The sequence below is a fragment of the Phyllosticta citriasiana genome (genome assembly GCF_038021145.1).
Source record: "Phyllosticta citriasiana strain CBS 120426 chromosome Unknown IWZ02scaffold_6, whole genome shotgun sequence".
NCBI lineage: Eukaryota > Fungi > Ascomycota > Dothideomycetes > Botryosphaeriales > Phyllostictaceae > Phyllosticta > Phyllosticta citriasiana.
Window position 1 is genome coordinate 1,780,818 of NW_027117283.1, and position 22,981 is coordinate 1,803,798.

The following is a 22,981-nucleotide window of genomic DNA, read 5'->3' on the forward strand; positions in this document are numbered from 1 at the left end:
AGAAAAGGACATTGTGGTCCAGGCAGCCGGCCAGGGGGCACAATACATGCTCCTCTCTCTCTCTCTCTCTCTCTCTCTCTCTCTCTATTCCGCATGATCAGCGCAGTAGATAGATAGAAATGGATCGCATGCATCTTTGGGCGAGGGCGAGCAAGAGGACCTCACCGCAGCAAACGAGGAGAATCATGCACAGATGATGGGTTCGGCACATTGCTCTGACGTCTTGCTTTGTATTGGACTTGGAGTAGTGTTCAGACAGGAGGATAGGTTTGCTTCTTCGTCCTTCTTCTCTGCGGTCAGATCTTTACTTTGACACTTTTACGATGACGAATGATATGACGCCGGCCGGGATGAGCGAGCTTCTGAGAGCTGGATTTGTTGCACAAGGAATGGCGTAATGGTACTGTGAGGAATTAAGGGAGGGTCTAGGTGGAATTGGCGCTGCTGGCGTCGGGCTTTGGGAGGAGGGAGGGATGGATGGATGGATTGATGGGTGGGATTGGAGAGGTAAGGCAGGTTTGGCGGCGTGAGTTGCTTGGTCCCTAGTGGAGGGGAAGGAGAGCCAAGATTGAAGTCGTGTCATGGAGGGAACAGGACGGACATGCGCAGCTTTTTGCCGCAGAAGTGTGTGGGTATTAGGATTCCTGGTTTCATGTCGCTGAGTGTGGACTGTAGGGCAGCGTTGATATCTGTTTTGTATGTGGACCCTGTGGGTCGTGATTGGGTCAAGGCGCTACTTTCTCCCGACCTCTCTCTCCTTTGCCTCGACGTTCGACTCCGAGCAAGAGCTTTCAAGGTACATGTAGTTACAAAGGGCGCGTCAAGTTGTCATCCTGATATGGACCGAAGACCCTCAATTACGCGCATCATGTGCTTTCGAAGCCACTCGACCCAGCTCTTCGTGTAATCCTCCTCAGGTCTCTCGCAATTGAAACCCGAAATCCACGATTCGTCTACTGCTCCAACGTAATGCTCATCCGGATCTCCGCACGCGCCCTGAACTGTTCCGTTGAAGGGACCAGCACCGCTTGTGATGAGCAGTACGAGGCCGCGGGTCGGCCCACCTGAGTGATCTGACGCCGGACAACCCGTTTGGATCTCTATTGCTCTGGTCTCAAGTGAAATTAAAGACGAAGTGGCTGTTTTCCCGGATACGCGCCAGCCATGAGCAGCGCCGTGTTTTCGGATGTCGGCAGCGTAAGGACTCTCTGCGCTGAAATCCATTTGACAATATATCCAGTTTCTGTACGGGTCTCTCCACTTTCGGAGACAATCTGTAGACAGTCTGTTCAATTCGTTGCCATGCTCCATTCTAAACCGAGAGTCCAATCCCGAATTGTCTTCATGGTCGCGATCAGGAAGACCAGGCCACAGCCAACCTATTGCTGCCGACGCAGGCCACTCTCGGATCCAAAGTTCAAATTCTTCTGGAACATTGCCCGGAAAATTCGACATGTACTCCTCGCGGTCGAAGTACCGAAGCTGCGGCAGGATATACCGGCGAGTGTCCGCACAGGCATAGGTCCCAGTCCATTCATCATATAGTTGGAGCAGAGCATAGCGACTGGGTAGTACTACCTTGGAGTTCGGGGCATATTTCTTGATCAGGCTCCGCCAATGCTTCGAGACACTTCGCATTTTGATCAATCCTTTGAGGTCAAGAAAGGATATTATCAAGAGATGAAGCTCGACAGGAAGCTCATCAGGTGACGTCGCGAAGGTGACGTGTCGGCGTTCGATTTTTCTCGAGACGTCGGGATCGTAGCCGCGCTCAGCTGCCCTCTTTTGGAGCAGACCCAAGGATGAGGGAGATACTCCTGTCTCGGCCTGGATGTCTGCTTCGGAAACGCCATGGACCTTGAGACCCAGTGCTTGGGCGCGCGTGGCTATGTCGGCAGGAATCATTCTTCTTAAGGCAATCAGCTGAAGCGGTGGTGAGAAAACATTTCACACAAACTCGAAAAGCATATACTGCGATGCTCTAGAGCTGGAGCATTTGATATTTGGGAAAATTTCAAGAAAGTAAAAGAACTTGGCCTCTCATTGGTCGAGAGGTGCAAAGATAGCAGCAATGAGAGGGTAAACGAGAATTTCGTTACCTGGAGTCGCCACGACACGGGCGAACTCCAACACTGCGGTCGTACGAGTGAGGTTGCTGAACCAACGGACGAGAGGAGGGCGACAAGAAGATGATGATGGAGTTGGAGGGTCCCGTCGGGCAAGGGATGCGGTGGGGAGGAACTGGACTTGGGGAGCTGATCGGCAAAGGGTCCGTGCATCACCTCGCTTACGCTTCCGCTTTCTGTCCGGACTGAAGGGCTTCGTGCGCTGCATCTTGCAGTGCCTTCTACATCCAACTCCACTCGTCCACACAATATGGCTCAGCCCTTTAGCTTTGGATTTGCTGGAGAAGACATAGATGTTGACGCTGACGTGGGGGGGACGCCCGCTTTGCATCCAGCGCCTTCGGCGACGTATGCTCCACCGTCACAGCTTCAGCCGGAGCTCACCCCAGCCCGGACTCACAAACTCCAAGAATTGGTGCGTAGGCTTTCGTATTTCGCGCATCATCTTAGCTAGTATACACTTCGCGCTCTGAGGATCATGTATCTCTCTTTGTTTTGCCGCGATTCGCTATTTCCTCCCGTCTTCCGGCTAAGGTTTCTCCACAGATAGACTCTCTGCCTTCCAAAGTCTCATTCAGTCTGGTTGAAATAGAATCACCCAAGGGAAAGAAGCTCAAGGTCCCACGCCGCGAAGTTTTTGATGTCCGGCTGCAACTGATGGCAGAGGATGACGCCGACTCGTCTTCCGCCACAGCCCCGACTGGCCTGGATGATTCAGACATCAAGACCAACGTCTACGAAGGCGGCTACAAAAGCTGGGCATGTTCAATTGATCTGGCGAAGCTTCTACTCGACCGTGGCCCACGCAAAGACATTGATGACCTCTGCCGTGTAGACCATGTCATTGAAGTAAGCATCACGTCTGCAAAATCCGAAAACTTGCCCAAAGTTAACAATCCCCACAGCTTGGTTGCGGCACCGCCATTCCCACTCTCATTCTCTTTCATTACGCGCTCACGCAATCCCTTCCCCTCTACTTTACTCTTGCCGACTACAACGCCTCCGTGTTGCGGCTTGTTACCCTCCCGAATCTTATCCTAACGTGGGCCTCAACGCTGGACAACTCAAAACCCACCGCTGCTCCATTTTCTGAAGACTCGACCAATCCATTCCACGACTCGGAAGAAGACCACGGCGACCTTTACATCACGCCCGAGCTGACTAGCGCGTTCCTCGAGGCGCTTTCCGCCTGTCCGCTGACTCTAAGCTTCATCTCTGGATCCTGGGCACCCGCGGACACATTTCTGGACCTGACGCCTTCTGCGGAGCAAATGAACACATTGGTCCTGGCGTCCGAGACGATCTATTCTCCCGCTGCTCTGCGCGCATTCACCGAGACTTGCGTTGGGCTCTTGAAAAGGGTCCGCTTGGGCAAGGCCATGGTCGCAGCGAAGAAATTCTACTTTGGTGTTGGAGGCGGCGTCGATGCTTTCAAAGAAGAGTGTGCGGCGAGAGGAGCAGTTGCTGCCGAGATTGAAAATTCGGGAGTCGAGATGGGCGAAGGAGGTGTGAGGAGGTGCCTTTTGGAGGTGCAAATGATGTAGACGCAGTAGATTGCTGCCGTGGGGCGCTTGTTGGATATTTCTTTCATGTCCTGTCGTCGACCCAAATGCTAGTGCAGACTCAGATACGCGGGTTTTGTTTTCCTTTCAGCAAATTTATCCAGAAACTACAGGACAGTCGCATGTTCAAAAGAAGAGGTGATCATGACAGTCCTTGCAGGCTTTGGAGAGTTTGGCGCAACCGCACTTGTAAAGAACAAGTACGCTTCCAGGACACACATCACTTTTTGACTTGCAGTCCCCACAAGACCTCGAAATTTTCCACTCTTTTGCGATAATGATGCTTGGCCAAACAATTTGGCGATGATGACTTTCAATGTTCAGCAGAAAAGGCGAATGCAGTCTCTAGGACGGACAGCCAGAGATGGACGCTGTCTTTCTCCTCCCGCAACCACACCGACAGTCCGAATTCTGTTTTTAGTAGTTCTTTCGACAGACCACCTTAGTGGTCTACTAGAACTGCGACGATGAAACGAAAATGGTACCGCAGCCGAGGACGTTAAATACAGTCGAACGCACAGTCCCCAGGATACATGAAGACAGGATTCTTCATATGGTATTCCGCATGGACAGCCACGAGAGACACCAGGCTGCAGGTAGTCTGATCATTCCAGCAGCAGACTCCACAGAAGTCGACTCGTGATACGTCCGCAGCCTGCGCAATCGGATCCATCAAGGAATGCGCAACATCTATATAAACTCCTTCAGTGCAGGGTTCTTGTCTTCCTTCTCATTATTCCCCCAAGTCTGCCGCGAGAAATGAGAAAGCAGCAGCTCAACGGCACCAAGAAAGCACTGTCTCTCGGGTCGCTGTGTCTGCAGATCAAGACTTGTTCTCCGATAATGGATTCTTGGATTCAAGTGCTCTTCATCGTCAACGGTCTGGTTTCTGACGGCATCAATGAACAACAAAGTCCTGTGTTATCGCCTCAAAAATATCTTCGGAAGGTAAATGGAGCCAAGTCAACCGCTAAAGAGAGAGAGCGCCAGTCAATGAGGACAACAGTCGATCGATAGTCGCTCCGACGCAGTCCAAGGAACGTTTTTTTTAATCACGGGTAAGGGGCTTCATCTTGATCCATTCACATGTGCCGAGTCACTCACGCGAATCCGAAGCATTCACGCGCCTTTCATGTCTACCCTGTGACTCTTCCACGTCGAAGCGATAAATTGGCTTCTCATCGACCACGTCTTCCTCCATCAAGCAGACGACCTACTTGGGCTTACCAATCAGCATCTCTCGCCGCTGAGCAGAGTGTCTCTGCGACTCCCGTTTCTCTGCATTGTCTTTGACTTGCCAAGATACCATACTTCCCGTGCGTTGCTTTCGTTTCTTTGTCTTGACTGATGGCTCGTTTAGTTTAGGGGCTCACAGCTGCTGCGTGCTGCTCCAAAGCATTATTCGGCAACGTTGCTTTGCAGTCTCGTGCTCCAAGAATTTTCCATTGTGTGAAACATATCGACGCAAAGAATGGGAAGGATAATGTTGATGCATGTCCCAGCTCACAGGGAAGTCGTTCTGATCTGGTTTCTGTCCCCCGTTCCCTGGTTGGGATAATAGACGAATTGTGAGAAGTAAGCCGCTGGTACTGCTTTTTTACGAAGGAACCGCAAGCCGATAAGCGGTCTGACGGAGCGTGTGATACGTACGCACCGTTCCTCCGTCGTCTGTTCCCGTTGTCTGGGGGTATAGAGAAAGCTCGTCATACTGTTTTGCATCGAAGACTTCATATCTATAGTAGGCAGACATCTTCTGAGCTTTCAAGGCGCCGTGTTGCACTGTTCCGGGGATGAATGCTTTTTTACTTCGATTCCATGCTCTTACTCTTTTCACTGCGTAGCCGGCCTACCCGAAGCGTCGAACACCACTTCTACATAATGATGAATTACGTCATTATCAGCAGTCTATGAAAAGCTGCATTGCATCTCAGACATCCATATAGTGTTTGAGAACACATTGGATCCTAAGCCGCTTGGGGAGACAGATGCTTGAGCAGCCCCTGGTTTAATTTAAGTCAATGTTGTTCCCCCCACCCCCCCCCCCCCCCCCCCCCCCCCCCCCCCCCCAGAGGACATGAGTGCCTTGTTCAGACTTCATTCAATCCATCAGCTCTGTCATGAAAATGCAAATTGACCCAGTGATCAAGTAGAGACAGAACGCCCGCCGCCAGCCCTAAAGAACAACAAGAATGATATCGTCAAATCAAACCGCTTCTCCATGGTGAATGCAACAACCCCTATACAGGCAAAAGACTCTCTCAAAATCCCATTTCCACATGGTTAATTCGCATACAACACCCATCCCAAACCAAAGATGTCACGTCACATTCGCAGCCTTCGCTCAGAGCACAGAGCTGCTGCGATCGTGACGAAGCGGCGGTCTCTCGCGAATGCTCATGGAGCGGCGAAAGTCAGCCTCGTCATCCGCAAACGAGACCTCCTTCTCCTCAGCCGACAACGAAGTCTTGGTAGGGTGCTCGTGGTAGTCGCAACGACCAAAGTCGGACCACTCGAGGGTGGCCCAGGTCGGATCCTCGATGAGGCCCTCGGACTTGACGCTGTAATCGAGCAGGAACTCGGCGGGCAGGACCTTGAGAATCTCATCTTCGCCTTTGCGGTCGACTTGGTTCTTGATGCCGTGCTTGTACATGACGGCGTGGACCAGGAACTTGCGCAGGCCGGAGCCGCGTCGCGTGTTCTCGTATACGTGGTTGATGGAGTCGTAGTGCAGCGAGCCGTTCTTGTCGAATAGCGCGTCGATGACGCGCACCTTGAGCGCTGGCACGCCGCGCTTGTCTGCGAAGATGTAGATCCGGTAGAGGAAGCGCGATTTCAGCTGGCTCGCGTCGAGCTTCTCCGAGAATTTGCGCGTGTACATCCAAGTCAGGACTGCTTCGAAAACCTCAGGGTCATCGTCGGGAAGCTTGATCGTCTTGGTTGTGCCGTCTTCGTCGTTGGGGCCTGCGCCTTCGCATGCCGATCGGAACCAGGATGAGTGGTGAGAGATGAGGCCGGTATGCACTTTGAATTCCGTCTTCTCAGGGCCCACGAGCACATTGATCATGCCACCAAATTGCTTGCTGAGACTTGTGAGTGCCTGGTGAATATATTTGTAGACCGAGACTTACTATGGGGGGTGGGCGTATAAGACCTCAGCATACGGGCAAGTCTTATTGTTGTGAGACAAAACAGATTGAGGTCGAGACATGTTGAACTGTGGTTGGACTGAGGTTGCTAGGTGTCGATGTAAAAGGTTGAAGCGAGTGTCTTGGAAGTCCTGAACAGAAGTTTTTGATTTGGTCTGTCCGGTCCTTCACGTGGAAACTTCACGTGGTACTTTTCCAGAGCGAATGACTGAGTGAGAAAGATTTTGAGTTGATCCTGTGCAATAGTACGCAATGCCTTGACAACCCTTATGTAGAGCTTGGACTTCGGTCCGAAGCGGATCAACGTCTGGTAAGGAAGTATTTTTGGAAAAAGTCAGGTTCCCAAGGGTGGGCTTGCTACCGTTGATGATCCCTCGTCCCATTTACCACATCAGGCGTGCAGTATATCGGGTTGGCCGACATGATGAATGTTGAGGTTGAGGCTCGGGAGGGCGCTTTTCCCTGTAATTGATTTGCGCCACACGGAATTGAAGCAGGAAACTCGCTTAGGGAAGCCTCAATGCCAGTGAGACATTCAGGATGCTTCTCATACAAGCAATTGGCCGCCGCAGCTTGGCATCAGGAACCACTCCCATCACGTGTTCGGTTGATGGTAGATCCAGGGCATCCTTTCAACCTCACACCCCATCGTACGTCACTTCACCCGCCTTATACTTTGAGCCTCCCGCAACACGAACAGCGCTAGAAGACATTTCGTTCGCCATTCCAAGGCAACGATGCTGTTCTTTATTGAATTGTCGCCACTGAGGGTCTTCATTGCCGTCGAACCGGCCAACGTTGAGTTCCCCTTCATCATGTCTTACCCAAATAGTCAGACTCAAGAGCCTTAGGATCTTCACAGTGGGTCGCAAGGGCAAATGCCGCTCCTCAAGAAGTTGTCGTGCCCGCAGATCCTGGAGGCCATCCCCAACATCGTCTGACCAGTGTTCCTTCTTGGAGTACGGTGCCACATGACGGCACTCTGCATCGTTTCCGAAATGAGCTACCTTCGGCATTTCATCGTTGTCACTCGGTCTTCTGCAGCTTGGTAAAGGTAGCGCTCTCCCGGTTTGTAAGGCTTTGTATGATGACTTTCGCCACTACACAGTCCCGTCCAGCCGAGGCTCTGCATGATCATGGAGGGCACAGCCTTCATGGAAGAGGTCGTGGCAAACACTATGAGGTTTTTCGGAAATATTGGTTCCGTGGCGCGAGCGACAAACCGCGGGCGAAATTTTGTATCATGGCGTTTCCGGGCTTTTTCGTGGATGTCCTCTGGCCCAAAGGACTGAGTTCCTGTGCGGCCAACAAATGACGTCCGACAGAAGCAGAGAATAGAGTGTACTAGCGTCCTGGAGGATGAGCAGATCAAGAAAGCGACCAAATATTTGGATGAAAGATGTTCTCCGTAGGCTTTCAAAGGGATTCGACACAGTCTTTGACAAGACAGCGACTGACCAGAGAACTTTCCAGTCACTCAAGTCCTCTCTTCTGATATCCGCATCTTTGAATGTGCACTCCTGTTAGAAGGTCAGCTTGAAGTCCTTGTCTTCATTTGCGTCAGCGTGATGGTCTGTTCCGGGATGCAAGTATGTAGATGCCCCGTTGAGAGACAAGAATCCAAGCGTGTAGGAGGGCGGAATTCCCTCTCAAGAAGAGCAGATTCTTAAACAAAATGGTTTTGAGTCGGACACAAAGTGGAGAAGGGTACTTGCTTATCGTTTTACTCCTTTCCCTTATTCAGAGACTTGCTGCCTGGCGTGGTATTCCATTCAATTGAAATCAAGTCCTCACGTCCGTCCGCGTCCAACTGTCTCCTGCCGAATTTTGCCCGCGCGCCCGGCGCTCTGTATCCATTTTGTCCAGATTGCATTGCCATGAACAGCTTTGACGCTATCGAGTTTCGTTGTGAAATTTCGTTGCAAGGTGCAGCCATGACGGACGAGGTAGTCCGCTCATCCTAATCACCGAAATGGTCTGGTAGTGTCAAAGGTCTTCAAAAGTCTTCAAGCATGATGAGATTATCCCTGGAAGACTTTAAGCGGCGGAAAGTCGAGAAGTGTCCATAAAATGGCATGAAGAAAAGTTCAAGTCAGACGAGATCAATAGTCCGGAAAGCCTGGATCAACATCTTGCCTCCAGGCTTTGAACCCGCCCCGAATATCGACGATGGTCCTCGAGCCACCCTTGTTCAAACCCAAGGCCTTCATTTTCTTAACGGCAATTTGCGAATCATTCCCCAGTCGACAAGTGACGATGATGGGCTGCTCTGGCGGTGTCTGCTGCAGCTGCTTCACCCAATCTGGCTGTGGCTCTTCCTGAGCAGACGGCGTGCTCGCTAATGAATCAGGAGTGACTGGTGTTTTGGCTGCCGAAATAGCTTGCACATTCACGTTCTCGATATCAGAAAAGGGTATGTTGATGCTGCCGTCCAAGTGTGCCAGCTCAAATTGTATTTTGTCACGTACGTCAACCAGCACGTGTCCATTTGATTCTGAAGTGGCAGCTTGGAGGTACTCCCGAGCTGAAATGCGTTCGTCTGGCGATAGCGCATTGACGGGACTGGAGGCACCGCAGAATTCAACATAATCCATGGATCCCGATGTGAGAGCTTCTCGGGTGACGGTGGCCTCGGCGGAGCACGCCGCGCACCGCGGCTTCCGAGATCGAAGGCCAAAAGATCGGAACTGCGGATTCCCGTACGCAGAGAATATCAACAGCGATGCTTTGTTTGGCGTCTTTGGTGCAGGACTCGAGCCGTTTGGAGTGGGGCCGTCAATGTCCATCGGGGTGTCCGCTGGAGGGCCCTGCGATTTCTCTATACCAGCTGCTATCAGCTTGATGGCCTCGAGAGCTTGTAGCACGCCCATGACTCCGACTACAGGACCAAGAACTCCTCCCTCGCCGCAGCTGACGACACTTTCAGCAGGTGGTGGTCTAGGGAAGATGCAACGGTAGCATGGACCTCCCGATGGATCACCGGGCGGAAGAGGTGGGTTGTTGAAGACAGTGAGCTGACCGTCTGTTCGCAAAGCGGACGCAGATACAAGAGGCTTGCCGAGCAAGACGCAAGTGTCTGATATTAGATACCGTGAGGCTGGCGTGTCGGTACAGTCGAGCACCAGGTCGTAGTCGGAGAAGATGTCAAGGGCATTAGCAGGAGCAAGTTGTGTCTTGTGGGAATTATATTTGACTGTTGGATTAAGGCTAGCAAGAATCAGCATTATTTCAGGACAGAGAAGTCATAGATACATACGTTTTGAGGTACATCATGGCGCTGTCTACTTTGGACATTCCCACTCGACTTGTCGCGTGGAGAATCTGGCGATGCAGATTTGACTCTTCAACAGAATCTCCGTCCACAAGACCTAGAGTGCCTACTCCAGCTCCTGCAAGGTATGCTGCAGCTGGACAGCCCAGCCCTCCCATGCCAATGATCAAAACTGCGGTGTCGCGAAGGCGGCGTTGTCCTATGCGTTAGGAGTCAGACACTGCCTTTACAAAGCGATCAATACTTGGCAAGAAGCGCGCTTGACTACCTTGCAATCCAATTTCTGGCATGATCAACTGGCGGCCATATCGCTTGTACTCGTCAGCCTTCAAAGGCCATTTCTTTTTCTGTGGCTGCGGCTGTTCCAGCACTGCTGACAGCTCGGCCTGCCATTCTGGAGGGAATCCCCCTTCTATTGCAAAATTCAAGAATGTAGAGTCCTGGCCGTCAGAGAGCAAAGTCGAGGGAAAATAACTGGACTGGTGCGAGTTTTCCAGGACCGGCGACTGAGTAGCGGCAGCGGTTTTGGCGGCTTGGGCTTCGGCATCGGCGAGTTTGGAGCGCAAGTGAATTAACTGGCGTTCGCATGAGGAAATCTCGTGTCGGATGGAGGCGATGGTCGCCTCGATTGGACCGTCCATGTCGCGGCGAATCTGCAAGGGCAGCGCAGCAGCAAGGAGGGTCGAAAGAGTTGGAGGGTTTAATAGTGGGAATGCGCACGCGCGCTGCGCGGGCCCCGCGCGTTAAGCCCTGGCCCCAGCGGCCCTTATCGATAGGAACGCACCAACCCAGTTTCGGCGCTAGCTCGGCTGCCCGAATCCTGGGCATAGCATGACATCATTACATCAAATCAGATTCGAGAGCTTACCTAGGTAGGCGCTTGGTTTCTTGATGCCACACGGTAACCCGTTCACGTCTTTTAACGAACGAGTCGTGTTCCTCTAGAAGCCCTTTCTCCCTCTTACTTTCCAGTATTCTTCTAGGCTCAGGACAACTTTCATAGCAGGAATTGTAAAATGACCAAGTCGTCCACGTGTGGCTAAATAGTTTTGTCTTGTTTCTCTATAAGGTTAAAGCTTGAAGCTTGAACTCTTCTAATCTGTGCGATTCCCAGCGTTTTAATGAGGCTGGCATGTTCGAAACTGTTTTGCAGGCTTTGAAGGCCTCTCTCATGTCGACACCAGTCTGCATTCTCTTCGCATTTTCCCTCCAAGGTTACAAGTCGTTTGCATTGTCCTTTGACAACTGACCAGGTCGAGGGGAGCAAGGTCTATACTCGCCAGCGGTCGACAACCTCGAAGAGCGTATCTGCGCCTCCGACATTGCCAGGGAATACGACGTACGGCAAGCCCGGATACTTGCAGGTGTCTTCGTCGCAGCGCCATAGCGGTACGCCCGGAGCAGCCTGACCAACAATAGTGGCCTTTTTCATATTCAAGCCCTTAGTGGCCATATCTGAGGACGTGATGCCACCCTATCAATCGATGAGCCTTCACAGCAGTTCAAAGTATGCGCACAATACAAGTCTCGACTCACCTTGGCAATCACGTATCTCGGTCTGACCTTGACCTGCTGCATGAACTTGACCAGCGCATCCGCGACGACAGAGCCAATGTCAAGGCTCTTCTTTGCATCGTCTCCAGTGATCAGCTTGCGGCTCGTCATGACTAGCACGTCCTGCCTGTGCGCAATCTCGCGCTCCGCCGTGGCCAGTGCTCCAGCTATCACTTCGGCAGCACTTTCTGGAGATGCAAGGAGCTTCTCAACATCGAGTACCACTGTGGTCAACTTCTTTCCGCTCTTCGAGACCAACGCTTCGAGTTGCGCCGTCGTCTTGGGCACGTATGATCCTGCAATGACCAGGCCGCCGGATTCCCTCGAGAGATGAAGTTGTTCGGCTGTGATTGGAGGAATTGGAGAGATTCCCAGGCGAGCCGAGACGAACGCTGCGGCCGTCCGGAACAGGAACCGCTTCCCTTTGGCTATGTACGCGTTAGCAGATTGTCCGAAACATTCCGGTTCTCAACTTGCCTGCGGCTGCCAGCAGCCCCAACACCACGACGTCCATATCCTCTTCTGCAGCTGCATTTACCACAACTACTGAGCCCTTGGGGAAATCATTGAGCAACTCCTCGACTCGCGCTGGTCCGCCAACTCTGATATCCTGCAAGCCCAGACCTACTACCTTATCCTTCTTAATCAGGCCCTTGCTCTTCTCCTCAACCCAGTCTTTCAGATCACTGCTCTTGTACCCAAACGTCGCGTCTTTGGCAAAAGGAGTCTCTCCCGCCGGAAGCAACGTTTCCCCCTCAGCAACATAATGCACGTCGCCAATGGTATAGCGGCCGCCCTGCAGAAAGAAGGGCGCAAGAACCCACGCATCGGCCTCCCCCAGCACCTTCTCGACAACATCACACTCGTCGGGGAAGTGGCCCCTGAGCGTCGAGTCGCCGCGCAAGACGACTTCAAATGGTTTGCCCGTGGCGTCACTCGCCGCCTTGAGATTCAAGCAAATCTCGGTCACGAGGACGCGCGCATCCTCGGCATGCAAGGCGCGCGAATTGGTGAGGATGAAGAAGCCCGAGCCCGCCCGCGTGGCCGCAAACTCGGCCTTGAGCGTCGGCACGTCCCAGACGGTCAGCACGGGGATGTCGTGGCAGGTCTGGGTGCCGGTAGGGTCGTCATCTAGGGCGATGAGCAGCGGGATGGACGCGGCGTTGGAGGAGAGGAACTGGCGCGTCTGCTGCGCGCGCAGATCGCCTGGATGGGCCGGCGGCAGAGCCGCGAGGGTCTCGTGGAGGGGGAGGGGCTTGGGGGAGGTCATTGTGGGAGAGGGGAAGGTGGATCTGGGGAAATCATGTGGGAAATGGTTGGCATGGGACAATTGGATCAGTTTATAAAGAAGGAACTGGGATTGGATTCAGCGCTAACACGGGCTGAAGAGGGTCCTCCGAAGCCATTGCTCACATGCCGGCCGACGAAGCTTGCTCGACGCCGCAAGCCGGATTGTTGCTGTCTCGTGAGCTTGAAATGGTCATCCGGCGGTGGTGGATGTGGGAAATTGGCGCGCGAAACGTCAGTGTAGGTGGAGCTGATGGTGACATAAGACAGGACCGGACAGAAGCGCGCGGTGGGCGGGAAGAAGGCCGACTCGCCCTGTCATCGTGCCGAGAGGAGCTGGTGGTGGAGTTGACGTCGAAGCGCCGCCCCGCACCACCAACCTCATCCCCCGACGCTGCCCCGCAATGGCCGACGACGATTTGATGCCTCTGGCGCGGGATAATACTTCCAGTCAGCCGGCATGCAGCAACAGCACCTGTACTCTCTCGAACGGATGAATTGATCCCACAGTCTTAAGCTCTTCAATTCCTTTGCGTTGACGAAATCGAGCTCACCTGCCACCACGCGCGTCCCAGCAGCCAACCTCACCAGACCAGCCATCCGCACGACCACAATGGCCGAGACCCAGCACGTTCTCATCACCGGCGCGTCCGGCTTCATCGGCCGCGAGCTTACGCTGGCCCTCCTCGCCGCCTCGCCCAACCACCACCTCACCCTCAGCGACATCGCGCCGCCCAGCATCCCGCCATCGGCCGACGCCTCGCGCATCACAGCGAAGCAGACGGACCTGACATCGACGGCGTCCATCACAGCGCTCGTCACGTCGCAAGCGCGCTGGCATGCCGTCTACGCACTCCACGGCATCATGTCGTCCGGCAGCGAAGCGAACCTGGAGCTGGGCTACAGTGTAAACCTCGACTCGCACCGGGCACTGTACGACGTGCTGCGCAAGCACCAGCCGGGCGCCGTCGTCGTCTTCACCTCGTCGACAGCCGTGTACGGACCGCCCGAGACGGCCGGGCCGTCGCGCGTCTTCACCGAGGCCACGCTGCCGCAGCCGCAGGGCAGCTACGGCACGCAGAAGTTCATGACCGAGTGCCTGCTCAACGACTACGCGCGCCGCGGCCTGCTCGACGCGCGCTGCGTGCGCCTGCCCACCGTCGTCGTGCGGCCCGGCGCCCCGACCGCCGCCGCCAGCAGCTTCGCCTCGGGCATCGTGCGCGAGCCCATGCAGGGCCAGCGCAGCGTGCTGCCTGTCAGCAAGGACCTGGTCATGTGGGTTTGCTCGCCGCGCACCGTCGTGCGCAACCTACTGGCTGTCAAGGACGTTGCAGGCGAGCGGTTTGGGCTCAGCCGCGTCGTCAACTTGCCCGGGCTATCGGTGACGGTGGCCGAGATTTTGGACGCGCTCGAGGCGGTTGGCGGCAAGGAGAAGAGGGCGCTGGTCGACGAGAAGAGAGACGAATCAGTCGAGAAGCTGGTTCTGAGTTGGCCCGAGAGGCTTGATACCAAGAGAGCGTTGGACCTGGGTCTCAACCCGGACGTGCCGCTTCGGGAGACGGTTCAGGCGTTTGCTGATAGCTTGAAGCAGTAGAGTGTTGCTTTTGGGCTCCTGTGGATAACGATGTGACGGTAGCGTACCTAGTAATCTCAGAGCACACTTACATCGACACGCCTCGCTACTCGTGCCTGTCGCCCGAACGCCTCATGCAATGGAAACGGGGAAGGCAGACAGGGGAAGGTAGGCATGTCTGGCTGTCGACATTGTGAAAGCGACCAAAGCCGATTAAGCGCTAATCCATGCAAACACACTTTGCGTATCTCAAAAACCGTAGCACAACAGCAGGAGAGACGTCATCCAAAGCTTGCTTTTTGATGAACAAGGGTTATTTGGTACAGAAAACCATGGGCCGGATTCTGTAAGATGCAAAGGACCAAAGGGGGAAAAAAAGGGAAGTCGCTGGGCGACTCACAGAAGACAAAGAAGCAGGCAGCCCGTGCGACTGAGCCATGCAAGATATCATGTTCTAACCCATCAGCCAGCCACGCATGCCCGAGACCGAAATGCACATCAAACCAACTCGTCCCATCCACCCAACAAACACCAACGCACGCACACTTACCTACCTGCCTCCCTCTCACGTATTACAGCCGTCGCCAAACTTGCGCTGCGTCAGGGGTTGGGGAAAGAGGCCAGCCTCGGCCAACTTGTACAAGTCCCACTCGGGGGCGCTCTCAGTCTTGAGAGTCCAAAAGATCCAGCCATTAGTAAGCTCAAACTGGTCGAGCTGCGTTTCGATGTAGCGGCGCGTGTCGTCTCTGAGGCTCTGGTCCCATTTGGAAATGTCGTCGTACGGCGAGCAGTCGCCGATCTTCTTCGAGTTGGGGAATGTGCCGTCATAGCGCGCGCCTTTGCTGACGCCTGTGATGCAGAATGTTTTAGTCAAGCTGGAATGCTTGTGTGCAGGTAAGAGGGGGGGGGGGGGGGGGGAGGAAAGTCGAAGAAAGGGGGATGCTGCAAAATGTGCATACCGTTCAGCCAGTAGGCACAGTCCGTCATGGCGGCAGTCCATTCGCCGACAATCGTCCACTTGTCCGATCCCAGCCATCGATAGTTGCGCTTGCACACCTGGTTGCGGTGCTCCTTGCGCGAAAAGGAGACTAGGTCGTTTTCAAACACCTGGTATTCGTGGTGGTCGAGCACCACGTTTTGCGTGTTGTTGTCCCAAGGCGTCAGCCAGCCATTGAACGAGCTGGGGTTCTGGAACGCGTCGTGCAGGACCACGGTCGTGTCCGACACACCGCGGTAGATGTTGAGCGCGTCGCGTTCAAACTGCTTGATCCTGTTCAAGTCCAGCGCGTAGCCAGCTGGCTCGTTGAGTACTTCGATGCCCATGATGACGTCTTGATACTTGGGCTGCGCGTATTGGTTTGCGATCTCGCTAATGACTTGGAGCGTCTGGCCAACGGTATCGCCCTGGAGCCATCCAGGATTGTCGAGTCGCTGGCCCGAGTTGTCATAACCATTTTGAGAACCCGGGGCACCGTGAAGGTCCAGAAGAACTTTGAGGCCGGTTGCGCGCGCCCAATCGATGGCGGCGTCAAGATATTCCTTCGATCCCTCGGCATAAGGGCTTCCGAAGCTTTCAAAAGCCCAAAAGCCTACGGGAATCCGAACAGTGTTGAATCCCATGGCCCTGATTTTGAGAAAATCTGCAAAGGTAATCCATGACTTCCAGTGAGGCTCGAGCACTTGCCTAGCCTTTTCTTTTCCGAGCACCTTTCCCAAGGTGTACTCATCTACCACTCCCTGCGAGGCATATGGTTTGAAAAGAGAAGGCTTGATGAAACTGGGACCGTGGTCAGCTTGACTGGAAATGTGCTTGATGTGCCTGCTGGGCTAACAGCGCAAATTTTGGTGCTTACGGTTCCGCCACGAGCCATCCACCTAGACTGACTCCCCTGACGTCCTCCGAACCCCAGTTGAAAGATACTTTTCTCTCCTGACTGCGCAATTCTTTAGCAACCTCGTGTTGTGGAATTAGCACAATTCCACTTACAGAACGGCGCCGAATGCGCTGACCGCAAACAAGGCGGTAGAAAGATATTGCGCCAACATCGATGCACCTGGATCCAAGGATTGTTTGTTCCAAATGAAAAGGAACTAGTTGCTCTCTGGTCTGGTCAAATCACTCTTTTCAAAGCGATCAAGGCCCAGATCCAAGTTGGTGAAACAAAAATGAGCGAGAGGCGAAGATGTAGAGAAAGGAGTAGAGACGGGAGCGCAAGGGAAAAAGGGAGCCAGAGTCACAAGGGCACAGTACCGATGTCCCCGGAGGCAGGTTGACAAGGTGTGACGAGTGGCGGGCAGGAAAGAGGAACCTGGGTAAAGGAGAGAGAGACAGAGATGGTGGCGGAATGCGGGCGGTTGAGCAAGCAACCACGACGACGTCCTATTGCAGCAACCACGTTTTTTTTTTTTTTTTTTTTGGGCCGGCCCGCCCAGCGAGGAAGCAGAACTGCAGTCCATATCAGTTAGGCCGCCCAACGGAGCTGCCCTGGACTTGTTTGTTGGTCCTGTTGGTGAGCGGTGCAGACATCCAGGCGGGCAAGAGGCGGCGAGCCTGTCCCTGGTCGTCGTCACCACTCAGTCAGTCGCCCACCCACGCATCGCTCCCGCTCGTGCGCCCCCGCTTCTCCTGTCAATCAGGTGTGCGTTGGGGCAATGGGTTGTTTCGAGCATGTGGATGCTCCCTGCAGCCAGCAGAAAGACAGAACTGCGCATGTGCTGGCAGGCGACGATGAAGAATGGCGGTAGCGCTAGAGGTGGATGGTTGGCAGCTGGCGGGTGGTGGCACAGCACCATGCGCTCGCACAGCCGCAACGGACCTTGTTCCCTGCTCCACACCGCGTCCAAGTGGCTGCGCGCGCTCGCCTCATCGTGCAGAGTGCAGAAAATAAAAACGTGCCTGGATGCAGCAAAAGAAAGAGCGTCCGTCGTCATTATGCCGCGTCTCGTGCTGCTCGCGCCTGCTGCAAGGGCACATGGAGCTTTCTCAGCATCAAGCAGCAGATGGTGTTTTCTGGCACAGCTGCGGCCTCCCGTTGACAGCTGTCATGTCCTAACTGTGGCACTCGCTCAGACGCATCACACAAGGTGCGCAGATAATGATGAGGGCGGCGCTGACGTCGAGTGTTGATGGAAAAGGCCATCCTTGTGTTTCTAGACCCGACCCGCTTCCCCTCCTCCCCACCACAGCCAAAAATGTCACTGTCTCGGAGTCGCAAAAGCTCCTCACGTTGCGACTTGTTGCCGGGCATTTGACCAACACGAATCCTGCAAATCCTCACCGGTCCAAGCCATTGACGACAATGTGCGTCGAATTGTTTGCATTATCGTGCTCTGAAAGCGCTTAGCTACTTCAGCAAAGTCGATTTTTTGTGCCCAGTTGTGTCAAACACTAAGCTTAAACCAGCTTGAACGGCCATTTTTGGCAGGCCGGGCCGCAGTGGGAGGGCATTATCCTTGAATATCAGGCAGGGCAGTCCTTTTCAACACCGAGTCGTTTATGACGAGCAAAGCCCAAAGCCAAGGCGGGATCGCCCCGCGGCAAGCTTCTCCTCCCGCAACAGCGTCGCCAGCAATTGGTCCTTGTTTGGACCTAGTTCCTTGAAGCAGCCATAAAGCTTAGGTCGCTGAAGAATATGAATATCATCGCGGAATTTTCCTTCTTCCCAGCATGTTTGTTGCTATTTAATGCGCTCAGGGATAGCTGTTGTCCTTCACGCTAAGAGAATGACCATTTTTGAGGCATGTGAGTGTCGTTGTCTCGGTTAGCAAGAGGAGCGGTAGAACATCTTTTTTTTTTTTTTTTTTTTTTTTTTTTTTGGAACGCAGGGAAAATTGTGCTCAGCTCACAAGACCTAGACAGTACGCTGTTAGCTACCCTGCACAAATCATCTGAAATCATGGTCTTACCTCTGCAATCGACTGCTTCTCAATGATGCTCTTTTGCTTCTCGTTACGGGATACACGGTAGTAGTAGTCGCAAAAGTCGCCGCAATTCATGTAGCGGAGGAACTCTTCGTCGTGTGTGATGACAATCAGCTGGAAGTTGCTCTGCTGCCGACGGACTCTAATGATTTCGGACAGTGATTCTGCAAGGGCTCGAATGTTGTCGCGGTCCAGATTTGTTGTGGGCTCGTCCAGAGCAATCAAGCCACAACTGACGCCAAAGCATTCGGCCAACGCAAGACGGATGATGATACTCGCTAGCACCTTTTGACCCGCACTACAGCGACCTCGCATGTCCATCTCGGCGTCTTGCTTCACCATGACGACTCTGTAATTGTAGCTGCGACTTTTGGTAGTCTCAGACTCGGATTTGATCATGATTGTGTCCACGTCCGTTCCTTGGTACGTTTTCTTCCAGAGCTCCTCAATGATGCGGTTGATTTCTTCGAGCTTGATGCTGTGGAACTTAACAATAGCCTTATCCAGAGCCGACTGGTACGTGGTGAGGTCATCTCTCGCGGCCTTGGTTGTTTCGTGCTTGATGTGCGCCTCCTTGTATTTGGATGCTGCATCTTTGTAGTCCGTCTCCCAGTCTGCTATCAGCTGCTGAAGCTGATCGTCCTTGGTCTTCAAGATACCCATGACGTTGGCTTCCTCAGCACTGAGCCTGTTTCGCTCCTCCTGCCACTTTTCGGCTTCGCGGATACAACGAGCTCTGTCGACCTCTGCGTTGTGAGCCTCCAGCTCCGAAACCTCTGCTCGGACACTTTCAAGCTGTCGCGTTGCATTCCGGAAGCGAATGTTCTCATTGATCGCCCGTTTTGTCTCTTGGTGGTTTCGAAGCTGGTCTTCAATCTTTCTGATGTCTCCTGTCAACCGTTTTTGTTCAATCTCCAGACGTTGGGATTCCTCTTCGAGGCCCTCAAGCTCCGCCTTGGCTCGCGCAACCTGGCTAGGCCCTCCCCTGGCAATGTAGGCGTCAATTGCCTTGCTGGCCAGAGCCAATTCGTTTACGCTATTGTGAAGCCTGTTGGATTGCTCCTGCAGGTCTTGCTCCTTTTCGGCGCCTCGCGCAGCAACATCGTCATACTTTGCCTGGGCCTGCTCAAGCTGTGGGGCGAGGCTCTGGATCTCTTGATCAGTCTTGCGCATCGAGTCTTTGTGTCCAGCGTTCTGATTTTTGACGTCTTGAATCTGACCCTGCAGGCTGCTCTTCTCTTTGAGCTGATACTCGGCTGTGCTGAGCTTTGATTTGGCATCTCTGAGCTCCAACTCAAGGTTGCTCAAGAGGTCACGGACTCGGTCCTTTTCAGAGGTCTGGTTTGCTAATGCTGAACGAAGAGCCCGAGTAGATTCGCTGTTTTGCTGCAGGTCGTCTTGGATGGTTTCAAGTCCTCTCAAGGTTCCCGTCTGAGTCTGCTTCACCTCAAGCTCCTTGATCTGCTCCTCGAAGCTGCACATTTCCGAGTAGCTTTTGACAATGTTCTGGACCGTCTTGGACATGGATTCGACATCTTTCTTCAGCTCCAATCGATCGTCCAAAGTCATGTCCTGTTCCTCGACGTTCGACGTGAGACTTTCTACACGTGCATCGAGCGTTCGACATGTTGTTTCCAACTCCGGAACTTCAGTCCTCTTCAGGCGAATCCAAGTGTCGTACACGGGCTGGAGGCCCCTGAGACTCTTGAGTTCTTCCTTGGCTTCCTGTAGCTCGGTCTCGAGCGCATGCTTGGCACTCTCTTTCAACTTCTGGTCCAATTTCTTCCTGAAGGGGCTGATGCCAGGATCTTGTCGCTCATATCTACGCTCGCACAAGAGACACTTGTTTTGCTTGTCGAGAGCGTCAAGACATGCTGTGTAGTAGTCTTTCATGGCGCCAAAATTGCTCAGGTCTGTCTGGAGAACGGTGACAGCTGACTCAACTTCTTGGAGCTCGTCGGGGAAATCCTCTATCGGCTTGCCGTCCAATGCGTTGGCGACTCGATCCTCAGCATCCTTGATCGAGACCTTTTTCTTTTTGAGGTCAGCTTCCACGGCTGTCAAGTTTTGCTTGACTCTGTCAAGCTCGCGGTTAGAGCCGTCGCGCTGCTTTTCCGCATCTTGAACGTCATTGGACTTTTGGGTCAGAACTGCTTGGAACTCAGCCTCCAACGTGCGAGGCTCCCATCTTCGACCAAGAACATCAGACAATCGGTCGCCATGAGCTCCAGTCAAGGTCTCGAGGCTTCGTTGTCTGTCCTTGAATTCTTTGCGAACCAAGTCGAACTTTGCCGAGTCTCTAGCTCGAAGCGTCGCGTCCGCAATCTCAGCTTCCAGATTGTCCCTCTGCTCTTCTCGTTCTCTAATCTGCCTGTTCAAGTCCTTGATCTTTTCATCCAGTCGACTGGCAGCACTTTCTTCTCGAACCTTCTTGAGACGGCTCTCGGTCTCCTCGATTGCAGATTCCAAGGTGGCTTTGCGGCCTTCATCGACGTCGATTCTATCAAGTTCTGCTTCTAGCTGGGATAGCTTTTGCTCGTTGCGCTGTATTTGCGATCTCAAGCTGTCCTTGCTTTGGCTCAGAACAGACTTGCGCTCGTTCAGTTGGCCAATGGCGCTTTGTGCTTTTTGAAGATCCTCCTGTATTTGTCGCCGTACGCGATCCAAGGTCGTCTGTTGGTCTCTCGCCATTCGCTGGAGTCTTTCCATGAATTCGCGCGCATGCGCATCAGTGATTTCGAGGTCGAAGCCTCGGATGTTGTGACGGCGAGCAGTTGCCTTGATCATGTTTTCCCTGCTTTGAATCTCGCGGTGGTGCTGCTCCTTCTCTGCCACGTATTTGCCGTGCTCAGCCTGCTTGATCCCCACAGTGGAGCGGTTTTCCTTGAGCCCTTCCAGCACTTTGTGATACTTGGTCATTTGGCGCTCCTTGTCATCCTCGTACAGGGCGACTCTTTCTTCAAAGCGATCCAAGCTAGCCTGCAGCTCTGCGTCCGTTTCAACCATTTCCTGAATATTTTGCCGTAGTTCTCTGACATTTTCTTCAAGGGTCCTGACCTGGATTCGCTTGCCTCCTAGCGTTGAGACAATGCTTTCAAAGGTTGCGGAGCGATCGAAAGCCGCGGTCGTCTTCTTTGCCGCCTCTTCTTTCTTGCTTGCGAGCTCCTCCACTTGGGCTCGCAATTCCTCAATCTCGTTGTAGAGCTCTTGAGACCGCTTCTCTATGCGTGTGCCTTTGTCCTTGTCCTCCTTTGCGTGCTCTTCCAGGATCTTGAGCTTCCCAAGCTCTTCCTTTTTGTTCTTGATAAGAAGTTTGATGTTGTCGATCGCCTTGGTCCATTTGAGCGCATCAAAAATCTCGTCGAAGCGTTTCTTGAGAGCTCCTGGCTCGCTCATTGGCCACAAACTCTCATCTTGGTGGCAGAAGACGACGTATTCGAGGATGGCCGCGGAGATTCCAAGGTATTGGGGCAAGATTTGGTTGAGCTCGGCCACACGGGAGGAAATGGCTGTGCGTTCGCCGTCCTTGATCATGAGCAACTGGCCCTCGAGTGCCTTGACGGTTCTGATGAAGTTTTTGCCACTTTTCTTGATGGAGAGTTGAAGGCTTCGGGTGGCGACCATTTTGGCGCCGGACGTGGCCTTGAACGAAATCTTAACCTGGGCGAGGACATCTTTTTCGCCACAGAGCTGGAGGAGTCAGTGTTGTTGGGCGAGGGGGAATAGGTTGTCTACATTGGGGTCATGGATGAACGACTTGCCGCGGTCACAGCCGGTTGGCAGCTCGCCAATGGTGGCATACTTTAGGCATTCGATGATGGTCTGCAAAAATTAGAAGATTGTCAAAAAAGAGGGCAATAGAGTACCAACAGTCTTTCCGGAGCCGTTAAAGCCGACAATGAGGGTGAGCGGGCTGTAGAACTGGATGGTCTCGCTGACGCGGTTGTCAAAGGAGCGGACGCTGGCGGCAGTTAACGAGGATGGTTGGCATGAGTAAGGAAGGACCAAAGCTCACCCGAGGATGGAAAGCTTGTCAATGTAGGCTGCGGGGCAGGGTCAGTGTTGAGGGTTTAATGTCGGCGCGAGACGCGCAGCACTCACACCTGTGGCGAGTCAGCGGCTGGCATGGGGACGACACGGGTGGAGAGTCACATTGTGGCAAGACACTCGGTGTCCGCAAGGCGAAGAGAGGGGCGAGGCGAGGGAAGGGTTGGAGAGAAGCAACGAAGACGAGAAAGGAAGACGTGATGGGAGGAGCGTGGCGAGAGACACGCGACCTGACCCGTCGCGGAGTCACTTGACCAGCCAGCAGGACCTGGACGGGATGGGGCGGTCGGGGCGGTCGGGGCGGGCGGTCTACCCAAGGTGGGTAGGCTTCTCCAGGCGAGCGGGACATGGACTGGGACTGGGGCTGGGACTGGGACTGGACGCCTGGGTGGCTCTGCTGCCTGACAGTGACAGGCCAAGCTAAAAGTCGGGCGCGATTCGCATGGGATTCTGGCTTTTGTGCATTCCCCCCCCTCCCCCAAAACTCCACCACC

General features: G+C 53.7%; 8 protein-coding genes across 8 annotated transcripts; 2 read left to right on the forward strand and 6 right to left on the reverse strand.

Annotated features, from left to right (window-relative positions):
* Positions 1 to 413: 413 nt before the first annotated feature.
* Positions 414 to 2,212, reverse strand: IWZ02DRAFT_451393 (uncharacterized protein). Its single transcript, XM_066767530.1, has one exon. It carries the CDS (start codon positions 1,903 to 1,905, stop codon positions 829 to 831), a length of 1,077 nt encoding a protein of 358 aa, XP_066623331.1. The 5' UTR covers positions 1,906 to 2,212; the 3' UTR covers positions 414 to 828.
* Positions 2,213 to 2,342: 130 nt separating this feature from the next.
* Positions 2,343 to 3,952, forward strand: IWZ02DRAFT_419568 (uncharacterized protein). Its single transcript, XM_066765820.1, has 3 exons — positions 2,343 to 2,541; positions 2,673 to 2,975; positions 3,032 to 3,952. The coding sequence occupies exons 1-3, from the start codon at positions 2,377 to 2,379 to the stop codon at positions 3,668 to 3,670; spliced, it is 1,107 nt and encodes a 368-aa protein (XP_066623332.1). The 5' UTR covers positions 2,343 to 2,376; the 3' UTR covers positions 3,671 to 3,952.
* A 1,808-nt stretch (positions 3,953 to 5,760) lies between these two features.
* IWZ02DRAFT_264619 (uncharacterized protein) lies at positions 5,761 to 7,184 on the reverse strand. The gene is made up of 2 exons (XM_066763394.1): positions 6,817 to 7,184; positions 5,761 to 6,768 (listed from the first exon to the last, which is right to left on the reverse strand). The coding sequence occupies exons 1-2, from the start codon at positions 6,894 to 6,896 to the stop codon at positions 6,030 to 6,032; spliced, it is 819 nt and encodes a 272-aa protein (XP_066623333.1). The 5' UTR covers positions 6,897 to 7,184; the 3' UTR covers positions 5,761 to 6,029.
* A 1,641-nt stretch (positions 7,185 to 8,825) lies between these two features.
* Positions 8,826 to 10,812, reverse strand: IWZ02DRAFT_264616 (uncharacterized protein). Its single transcript, XM_066763393.1, has 3 exons — positions 10,374 to 10,812; positions 10,091 to 10,304; positions 8,826 to 10,041 (listed from the first exon to the last, which is right to left on the reverse strand). Exons 1-3 carry the CDS (start codon positions 10,744 to 10,746, stop codon positions 8,937 to 8,939), a joined length of 1,692 nt encoding a protein of 563 aa, XP_066623334.1. The 5' UTR covers positions 10,747 to 10,812; the 3' UTR covers positions 8,826 to 8,936.
* A 201-nt stretch (positions 10,813 to 11,013) lies between these two features.
* On the reverse strand, positions 11,014 to 13,295 carry IWZ02DRAFT_451399 (uncharacterized protein). The gene is made up of 3 exons (XM_066767531.1): positions 12,137 to 13,295; positions 11,642 to 12,087; positions 11,014 to 11,579 (listed from the first exon to the last, which is right to left on the reverse strand). Exons 1-3 carry the CDS (start codon positions 12,927 to 12,929, stop codon positions 11,376 to 11,378), a joined length of 1,443 nt encoding a protein of 480 aa, XP_066623335.1. The 5' UTR covers positions 12,930 to 13,295; the 3' UTR covers positions 11,014 to 11,375.
* IWZ02DRAFT_451400 (uncharacterized protein) lies at positions 13,296 to 14,619 on the forward strand. The gene has a single exon (XM_066767532.1). The coding sequence runs from the start codon at positions 13,560 to 13,562 to the stop codon at positions 14,538 to 14,540; it is 981 nt and encodes a 326-aa protein (XP_066623336.1). The 5' UTR covers positions 13,296 to 13,559; the 3' UTR covers positions 14,541 to 14,619.
* A 23-nt stretch (positions 14,620 to 14,642) lies between these two features.
* IWZ02DRAFT_519135 (glycoside hydrolase superfamily) lies at positions 14,643 to 16,565 on the reverse strand (the record flags this gene model as incomplete). Its single annotated transcript, XM_066770730.1, has 4 exons — positions 14,643 to 15,368; positions 15,479 to 16,296; positions 16,373 to 16,501; positions 16,537 to 16,565. 4 exons carry the CDS (start codon positions 16,563 to 16,565, stop codon positions 15,085 to 15,087), a joined length of 1,260 nt encoding a protein of 419 aa, XP_066623337.1. The 3' UTR covers positions 14,643 to 15,084.
* A 1,848-nt stretch (positions 16,566 to 18,413) lies between these two features.
* IWZ02DRAFT_469590 (DNA repair protein Rad50) lies at positions 18,414 to 22,836 on the reverse strand (the record flags this gene model as incomplete). The annotated part of the gene is made up of 25 exons (XM_066768729.1): positions 18,414 to 18,824; positions 18,852 to 18,918; positions 18,955 to 19,128; positions 19,150 to 19,330; positions 19,361 to 19,448; positions 19,476 to 19,517; positions 19,542 to 19,668; positions 19,693 to 19,733; positions 19,761 to 19,907; positions 19,941 to 20,018; positions 20,046 to 20,094; positions 20,122 to 20,417; positions 20,442 to 20,474; positions 20,496 to 20,546; positions 20,568 to 20,621; positions 20,643 to 20,694; positions 20,728 to 20,857; positions 20,879 to 21,449; positions 21,477 to 21,506; positions 21,528 to 21,823; positions 21,848 to 22,130; positions 22,176 to 22,262; positions 22,311 to 22,401; positions 22,456 to 22,483; positions 22,542 to 22,836. 25 exons carry the CDS (start codon positions 22,834 to 22,836, stop codon positions 18,414 to 18,416), a joined length of 3,702 nt encoding a protein of 1,233 aa, XP_066623338.1.
* Between the last annotated feature and the right edge of the window lie 145 nt (positions 22,837 to 22,981).